This window comes from Pteronotus mesoamericanus, unplaced genomic scaffold, assembly GCF_021234165.1.
Source record: "Pteronotus mesoamericanus isolate MK-2021 breed Mesoamerican mustached bat unplaced genomic scaffold, CSHL_Meso_final contig_169, whole genome shotgun sequence".
NCBI classification, from domain to species: Eukaryota; Metazoa; Chordata; class Mammalia; order Chiroptera; family Mormoopidae; genus Pteronotus; species Pteronotus mesoamericanus.
In genome coordinates this window covers 9,620,429-9,630,092 of record NW_026555068.1, presented here as the reverse complement: position 1 = coordinate 9,630,092, position 9,664 = coordinate 9,620,429, and the positions used below count along the sequence as shown (strand labels likewise).

General features: G+C 42.5%; 1 protein-coding gene across 3 annotated transcripts in view; it reads left to right on the top strand.

Moving 5' to 3' along the window:
* The first annotated feature begins 205 nt into the window (after nt 1-205).
* The window catches only part of UNC5D (unc-5 netrin receptor D), a 470,270-nt gene continuing 460,811 nt past the window's right edge, over nt 206-9,664 (top strand). For 2 of the 3 annotated variants that reach the window (XM_054566043.1, XM_054566041.1), the window contains exon 1: nt 206-308. In XM_054566043.1, the coding sequence (XP_054422018.1) occupies nt 206-308 (103 nt within the window). Of the gene's footprint in view, nt 309-832; nt 839-9,664 lie in introns of all 3 variants that reach the window. The other variant, XM_054566042.1, reaches the window with a different exon arrangement.

The following is a 9,664-nucleotide window of genomic DNA, read 5'->3' as shown; positions in this document are numbered from 1 at the left end:
TGGGGACGCGCTCTCACTCTGGGTGTCCAGCTAGCGACGGATGGGAGCGCTCTGCCCGGCTGCTGTAGGGAGCGGCCGTGTAGCAGAGTCACTCGCTAAAGACCCCCGGGACCGTCTCGCTCGGCCCCTAGCTTGCCGTGCAGCTCCCGGGCTCCCAGGCTCCCGGACGTGGAAGAGGAACCGCACTTGAGAGCAGGCAGAGATCATGGGGAGAGCGGCCGCCGCGGGTGGAGGCGCCGAAGGAGCGCGCCGGTGGCTCCCTTGGCTGGGGCTGTGCTTCTGGGCGGCGGGGGCTGCGGCTGCCCGAGGTAAGCGCTGGGCAAAGCGAGCGGCGAGGCTTGGGGCCGAGGCGAGGGGGCTGCAGTAAGACCGAGTGGGACCTATACCTACGGCGCTGGCTTCCCAAGTTGAGCCTTGCCCTCTTTGCGCACCGAGCCCCAGCTGGGTGGGAATCGGGCGGAAGACCTCCGAGGGGACCACTGCCTCCCACCCCAAGTTTGCGATCAGTTGCAATCCTACAGGTTGCTGTAACGGGGCCCCTACCCTTAACTCCCTCGCTTGCTCCATTTTTTCAAGCCCTCCCCAATTGCTGCAGACTGGAGTACCCACCTCTTGCCTCCAATCTCGCTGTCCCCCGTTTTCTCCACTTCCTTCCAAAGCGAGATCGTTCTTGGGTGAGCGCTCAGAGTGGTGTCCGAGAGTTCCTAGGAAGAGGGGCCGGGTGATGGGAATCTACGTAGGGTGGGCTGAAATGAAGAGGGCGCCTTTTCCCCCCGGGGAGCCGCACCCAGGCTGAAGTCCGCTAAGCTTGACACACCTCGGGCGACCCTAGCTCGGGGTCGTAGGCAGCACTGGGCTTTGTTTCGAGGAGGCTGTGTGTGTGCGGGAGCTGGGGAGCGCTGTGTGCACCACCCGCGCCTAACTGCGCCCGCAGTGCAGAGCGCGGAGGAACAGTTGGCCCGAGGCCGCTCACCCGGCGTGTCCTCTCCCTACCGTGTACCTACTCCGCCTAGGAAGCTAGTGAGCGCGGGGCCCCACGGAGCAGAAGGGAAAACGTTTTTCTTCTGGCTTAGAAACGTACACCCCGTTTTCCTGGATCCTCTGGGCTCCAGCAGAGTGAAATTTTGCAACTGGTTTCAGCTCCACCTTGAGCGAGGACAAGGAGCGTGAACTTAAATCCTGCGGACTTGTTCTGAAGATGATCAGAGGCAGTTTACACATAGCTTGAGTATTGTGGTTTTTACATTTGTAATAATCCGGACGTCTCTCCTTCCAGCCTGTCTCTTTACCTTTCTGTTTCCTCCTGTGGCATCCATTAGGCTTAGAATATGTAATTACATTAAATGATGCACCTATTGGTTGTCTGGTGAGAGGTGGCACTGGTCACCTGTGCTCTGCTGGCTATCCTGACCACATCCTGAGTGGCCGCGAGACAGGAAAGAGTGGAAAGGATTGAGGACGATCACGAGGGAGCCAATATTATCGCATTTTTATAAGAGCTAACGGTGTGTTAAAAGCAGTCGTGCTGCCTGGAATGAAGAATTAAACAACAACAACAAAAAGTACATTGAGGCTTTCTGTTTTATGATCCTGTTCAGTGATTATTTGCATTTCATTTCCTGAAAAGTTTCCTCCCCCTTTCTTTCTTTTATCTTTTCTTTTTTTAGTGGAGCAGGCTTTTGAAAAAGCAGGAGAGGTTTAGCAATGAGCCTCAGTGGTTGCACGCACTGGGTGATGGTGGAGCGTGATTCTTTTTTCCTTGCCGGGAGAAGCACACGCTTCAACCATTTCATTTACTACTGAGAATGCCTCCTGTGCAAAGTCAGCTCTGAGTTGTCTTTAATATGCTGCCATTGGGAAAAGAAGGCCTTTTCTTTTTCTAGACGTTAATCTAAATGTCTGAGTTAGCACTTATTTTTATTTTTATTTTTTTTGATGTGGAATACCTAGCAGTAACATACTCCATGTCCTGAACCCTTAGCCTTTGGTTGGTGGATTTGTCTCGAAGCCAGCTCCAAACAAGAAGTAGAGACATGCCAAAAGCCTCTTGGATCAAGTTTTGCTGGCTGTGAAACTAAGGCTAGCACCTCTTGTCTGCAAGCTGTTCTTTAGTCTCCTGGAAAACATACTGTACACTCTGCAGACTTATTTACAGCAAATGTGTTGCACAGATCATAGTAATGTTTGAGACACATGGAGTGGAGCACTAAATCTGACTAATATTTCCCTTGTAATATTTTACTTTCTGGGGCATGAAGCCTATTACCCTTAACATCTGTCAGATTCCTCAGTCAGCAGGCTGTGAAAACCTGTGAAGCCACGTGCACCTGGACTTGGACAGGTGGGCACAATTGGAATTTTCAGAACAGAGCGCGTATTTCAATGCTACTTAAATTCTCCCAGCCCAGGGAGGTGGCCATTCATTAAAAGCAAGATAAGGTGTGCTTTTGAGGCTTGCTTGCCCAGTAGTCTCACCAGGCTCTTTTGGGTTGGCCCTAGGTGGTTCCTATTTATACAAGTAGCTAATTTTTCTTCTGCAAGCCTTCTCAGGTTGATTTGAACCAAAGATAGTCTGCCTTCCCTAGTTAACAGGACATATAGAATGATGACATTTGCTTTGATGATATAAGAATATTTAATAATTCAGTAGCATTTTCTTTACAATTATTCACCATTTGTTTTCATGATTCCACCAACTCCTTTTTTTTTTTTCCTTTCCTCTTCTGTACTTAATATACAACCTCCAGAAACTCAGAGGGGGGTTTTTGATGATGGGCTCTGAATATACTCAAGGAGGAAGATCCTTGGCGTAAGAGAGCATCTGCAGAAACCAGTAGTGACCCAAATAGCTATGTTCTGTTTCCTTCGCCTGCAAGCAAGCCTTACCCTCTAGATTTACGTTCCTGACTGGTGGTACGCGGAAAGGAAGGCACAGTGGTGCCATGATTGATGTATATTTTAACACTTTCCAACTTAAAAGAAGGTTGTTTAAAAGTTATTTGTGACCTGCCAAGTGCTAATTGAATCCATATCATGTTGTCATACTGATTTGTTTTTACTCTTTCTAAAAAGGAGTACTGCTGTTGGACTGGCGATCCCTGCGTGAGATAGTGCCCATAAGATAGCCTGGTCTAGAGGCAGGGAGGGAGATAATATATTAGACAGACTGAATCTTTGCACAATTTCTTGCTTTAAAGATTCTCCTGGATGATGAGATCTTCCTTATAATAACTGTAATAATGCCTTAAGGACAAAAGAAGTACGTGTTTCTTTTATAGGCATGATAGGGTCATATGGTTTGCATACTTAAATCTATTTATCTACCTAGTTTGTACAGTTTTACATTTATAGTCATGTCTTCCTTAATAATAAAATGTTATCAGCCCACCCGCACTCACCCCTGCCCCTTGTCCTCATTCCATTCCCTTGCCTCAAAAAGCTGTCCTTCCCGAGGGCTATGAGGAAAGGGTACTTTTCTTAGAATTTCCTGCTGGGCTGGTCTTTTTCTGACTCTTGAGTTGCGCTCTTAGCTTGGGCAGACCAGTGGCACCCTCATTTCCTACCCTACAAAGTGTTAGGGTCAAGAAATCTCTTAAGTATTTCAGTTCTTAAGAAGAGATGAACTGTTGTGACCGGGCTTTTTAATGGCACAGTACTTGTCACCCTTTTTCATGGTCTTACTATGACAAATAATAATACCGCTCCATCCTTCCTTACTATTTGAATGACCCTTCTGTGGGCCTGTGGCTCTTCAAGCGATACCCTCCAGGATGGGAGAACCTAAGGTGCCAATGAATGCTCCGTGAGCTCCCTCTGAACCTTCTCCCTGAATCCCTTAGGTCCCTCCAGACCCCGATGTTTTATCAGTCAGGGTAGCACTTTTCTGTCTCCCTAGTGACTTGTCAATGTGTGTTTTTAAAAGATTTTTATTTATTTGTTTTTAGCCAGAGGGGAAGGGAGGGAGAGAGGGAGAGAAATATCAATGTGTGGTTGCCTCTCGATTGCCCCCTACGGGGGACCTGGCCCGCAATCCAGGCATGTGCCCTGACTGGGAATCGATGCATAGACCCTGTGGTTTGCAGGCGGGCACTCAATCCACTGAGCCACACCAGCCAGGGATCAATGCGTGCGCATACACCTTAAAATGGTGTCAACTTTAAAGGCTTATCAAGAAATTGGTTTATCAGGAGATAGTGAATATATGATACCTGTCCCTTAGGACTTACCTTTCTCCTCTTTTAATATGGAGGCTAGAGGCCCAGATGCAATGGATTAAAATCTAATCCCAAGGACAGGTATACGGAGAATGATTTATCCCATGACATCCTTGTGAGAAAGGTGGCGGTGGGGATGCAGGGTGTCCTCTTCGTGGATGGGCTCATGTGTTCACAGGAAGCCCAGATGCACTTTGCTTCTTGATGACACCTTTGCCATTCTGATTATCCTGCACTCTAGGCGGTGTCGCTTGACCAGCTCTGTCATTGTCTTCCCTTCTGACCTCCTTATCCCTATGCCTTCATGAACTAAGAGCACAATGGAATCACCAATGGAGATTTCCCTCAGTCGTTGTCAATGGAACATTCTAGATAAAGGCACCGACCTGCTCACCCTTTCACTTCCTACATGCCCAGTGTTGGCACGAGAGCTACCATCCTGTTGCTGCCACTTCTTATGTTATGCTTATTTTTAGGAGGAAGCATTTTTGTAGCCTCGTTTGAATATGAAAAAATAATAGTAATTATTGTATGCAGTGTGTGCCATCGATCTAAAAGCTTTCCACACATAAACTCACTCAATTCTTAAAATAACTCTATGAGGTAAGTAATATTATTGTTCTCATTTTGAAGGTAGGAAAAGAAGGACGCACAGGGGTTAAATAACTTGGTCAAGGCCACGGAGTTAGTATATGGAGGAGCCCAGATTTGAACTTACTTAGTCCAACTCTAGAGCCCACAGCAAGGCTAGTTTTCTAAACTCTGCAGAAGAGAAAATGACCCTATATTTTGGTGACAAAAGAACTAAAATTCTATCTCTATAACCATGAGAGTTGTAGAGGAATTTAGAGTAGCTTAAATAAATCTATAAATATATTTAGATAAATCTCAGAGATTTATGTTGTATGAAAACAACCACCCTCTCACCATTCAGCTTAATATACTTTGGGATTGGATTCACGCTTCACATTCCGAACGCTGGTTTTCTAATGTGATAGCTTGCTTTTTTTTTTCAATTTTGAATTTCAACAGAAAATATTACTCTGATTGAATACACCATCCATGGAATGGCAGATCCCAGGAGACTATTTGTTGCACGTCTTATATTTTTAGCCTTGTTTGCCGGGAAAATGTGGAGCATGAGATTTGAGAATAGATTGTTAACAGCAGAGGCTGCTGTTTCTGCTGTTTTGGGGACTCCTGCTGCTGCTCTTGCAAGACAGATGGCTAGATTCATTTATAGAAAATAGATATTCATTCTATTTTGCATTTCCACTTTGAAAAGAACTTTTAATTGTTTGTGCCACATTGCATCGTATGGCCTTATTGTGTGCATACACATGCCGTGTGTAGATAGTTTTCAGAATTAGGCGGATGTTAATGTATTCAGTTTGGACTGCATTAGAAATCTACTGCAAACTCTGTTGTGCTTTTGGAGTGTTTCTTTTGAAAGTGGGTTTCTGTGCAGTATGGTGTGGCCAGCATATCATATCCTTAACCTGCCCACGCCCCAGCCCTCCCCACCCCCCACCCCCCACGAATGCACTGAACTGGAAATTGAGGGCAGACATATTACGGTTGTGTTTATGGGGCTAGAGTAAAAATAGTAAACACATATTATGCTTCTCTTATGACATCAGAGCACTAAAGGGCATAAATTATTTCCTAGTATTGTTTCCAAGAGGACAAGAGCATGGTGAAGCCTGTATTCTTCCTATCTGGCCAGTTCCTCTGACAGTTTCTTACAGAAATAAGGAAACTGCAAAGCTGAAAGCTGTCTTCCAAGTAAGGTCGATGCACCTCCACTTAGTGTGGATATTGACTTTTTGACCCCACATTTCTGGTTCATAAAGTGCAAAAGAGATTTCCTCCCTAGAAAGAGAGAGACCTTGGCACATGTAGGTCTTCTGAACCCAGCCTTGTAAGGATAGGAGGAATTATGTGGGAAAATATCACAACCACGTGACTAAGGATGGACTTACAAGTGTTTCGTTGTTACCTAAATTGAAAGTGTAATTTCTCAATTAGATAAGTCCAAGGGAAAATGACATCGCAGACCTTTCAGAAGGGAGAGCATGGGCAAGCAGGCATAAAGACAGGAGATACAAGAGGCCCAAATGAAGGAACCCTTCTGACTACTTCAAGGACCCGTGTTTAATATCATTCATAAATTTTCATAACTTTACTATAAAAGCAAATGTATTTACTAAATATTGAATGAGAAGATTTGCCTCTAAATATATTTAGGGTATGTTGTTTAGAGTTGTGTGAAAGTGATTGGTGGCTTCTGTTAGCAACAGTGCTTATTTAGAAGTTATCATCTTTATTTGAATTTAATTTAATACAATCTACTGGGAGAAGGAGGGGCAAATAAATGATCATGGGTTATGGAAACTAAGCTGGTAATATTAGCGAAATTTGTGAGACTCACAAATCAGTGCTTTTCAAGTGTTAATGTGCATTTGAATCACTGCAGATCTTGTTAACATGCACTTTCTGATTCTGTAAATCTGGGGAGAAGCCTGAATTTCTGCATTTCTGCCAAGCTCCCCGATGACATCATCCATGGCCCACACTTTGGGTTGCAGGGCCGCAGATGATAAGTAATTCAGGTTGTGATTTTCAGTGGTGTTTTTCACTTGGAAGCCAGTATAAAGTGAAATTCAGTGTAAGACTATTTCAAAAATGCCAGTAGAAGACTAGCAAACACTAATGTCAGTTTTAACTTACATAAATGTTACAGCCACCCATAAAACTAATAGACATTCAGGGAGCACCATTCTGATAAAATATAATATCTTTCTTCCAATATTTGTAAAGTTACAGATGCAATACTCTAAAAGTCTTAAATTTTATTTTGAAGTAATTGAAGACTTATGTCTGCATCTAATTAATTTCCTGTAATAAAGAGGAAACTCAGTCCTCTAGAAGTTGAATTGTTTGCCCAAAGTCAGAGATTTGTTAAATATGAAGCGCTATTAACCCTTTTCTGTGTTCCTACATTTTATTGTATATTGAGCTACATTTAAAATGACCCAGAGTACAGGGTAATGAGAGAAGGAGGCTTTAGTTATGATGTAGATGCAGGGGTGTCCAACTTCTGCTGTGGAAGAAGAAGAGTTGTCTTGGGCCACACCTTAAATACATTGAGACACATAATCACAAAAAAAGCTCTCAATGTTTTAAGTAAATTTACAATTTTGTGTTGGGCCACATTCATAGCCATCTGGGTCACATGTGGCCTGCAGGCTGTGGGTTGGACACCCTTAAACGCAGCTGGTTTAAAAAAAATCAGCAGTGTTCCTATGGGGTACTGGTGCTGCCCAAGCAGCTGGACTGTTACCACAACATGTGTTGGAGCTGGTGTTTGGGTCTGTCTTTGCCACAGGACCGTTATCTCTACTTTGCCGGCCCATTGTACACTGTTACTCACCCAGTACTTGGTAGTGCTTGTCCAATAGCATGTGCTAAATATTATTATTTTTTTACTTTAACCTTTTTATATGAAGGCAAAAATAATATTGAGTTTAAAATTTCTAAAATGTATTCAATATTGTTATGAAACATTCAGGGAAATTTAATTCCCAGAGAAAACTAAATAGTGGTAAGAGGATTTTATATATATTTTTTCTTAACATATTGTGAAGTCTACCTTCCTAGATAGACTATTCTAGAAAGATAATTAAGTGTATGATGTGATGCTATTGTGGACAGCTATTTTAAGTAATAATGCATTTGCATGGAACCTGACACTTTAAGATACTTTGACAATTCTGATCACTTTGTATTTTCACATCCATCCCGTTATCGAATAGATAACAGTATTTGAAGATGACATTAAAGATTAGAGATTTTTTTTTTTCAACTGAAGCCAGACAGGGAGCAATAAATAGTATGAAGACTAGAAGCTGAGTTGCCAAATGGTGTCTGGGCCTTTTTGACTTCTTTACCATGTAATTCTCTTTTATTACCAATGGATGGATTACAGTTAAATTGAATGATACAACATTCTGTTCACATTACATTTGCCATAGGGCTAAGGAGGTATGAACGTAGGAGACAAATGAATAAACATTTTAAAATGATACCCATATTGTCTTCTTGGTACACAGTGTTATGTTTCTCTTGTTTATAAACAGAAATAGCCCCACCTGGGACAGGGAGCTGTAGGACATGTGTCGGGAGTGAGTGGAGGAAAGTAGAATTTTGAATATATTAAAAATGGTAAACTGTAGCAATGGAACAGTGGCATGTAAAATATCCTGAGGAACTTGCTAAGTAATAATATTTTCTTAAAAGAAATTATAGTGTCCATTAAAGTTAACAAAATCACAAATTAGTTCTGTAGTTTTATTTTTAATGATGCCACTATGGACACCAGATAGTCTTTAGAATTATAGTACTAGCTCCTCAGTCTGCCTATTTATCAAATGCCTAATCTTTATTATTAATTTTGTGTGCATGTGCTTTATTTTCTCTTTCTGTGTACAGCAGTTATTAAACAAGCTCTAAGTCTTTTATATCAGAAAAACAATGTTCATCAATGTGTTTTTAAGAATTATCTAACCTATTTTTAAAACGACATAGGGGAAAAAAATAAAAACCATGAAAATAAACTTTTCTGCCAGAGGAGTGTGTGTTACAAGCCTTTTGAAAGGAGGTGGAATGAGTTTAACTACCCTGCACCTAAACAGACAACCCTGTACACCCCTCAGTCCTGAGCCCAGAAGCTGCAGTGATTGCCAGCAGCCCGCATCAGGAAATTTCCTAAGTTGTTTCCCTTAATAAAAGCAATCAGGAGGTTTACAGGTTTGATTAGTGTGAGATGTGTGGGTGGCATGTAAGTATTTGGGGATTTGCTTTAAAGAAATACATAAAATAAAAAATTCATTATTTACTTTTTTTTTTTTTTTTGCTTTGAATTAAAAAAAAAATGGAGTTTTTTTCCCAAGTTCAGCAGACAGGTTGAAATGCCCATGAACCTGTGGGAGAGCAGTGTGGGAAAGACTACTCTATCACTTCACATCCCGCAGCAGAGAAGGCCATCACTGAACAGCCAATTATTAATAATTGTCAAGGTGCTAAGTGCTTTCATGCATGGAGATCTGTGTGTATGTATTATATATTAGTAGAATGTCATATATCATCATTATAGCAAACATATCATTAAGGTTCTATGCTATTAATTTAAATGGCATTAATAACACTTAAACTTGAGCTGTAGACACACTTTTGACTTGAAAGTCAGCTCGTTAATTCAGGGGCTCCCCTTTTCCTCTTTCTCTGCGGTGCCTCCCATCTAACCCCCAATTCTCAGTCTTCTCTAGCTCCCTGTCCCGTCTCAAGTCAAAACACCCTTCTTCTTTATGCAATGGGGTGGGCCAGACAATTGGAGGCCACGGTCCTTCAACATGCTGCTTTCATTTCCTGTTCTCCTGGGACATTTCTCA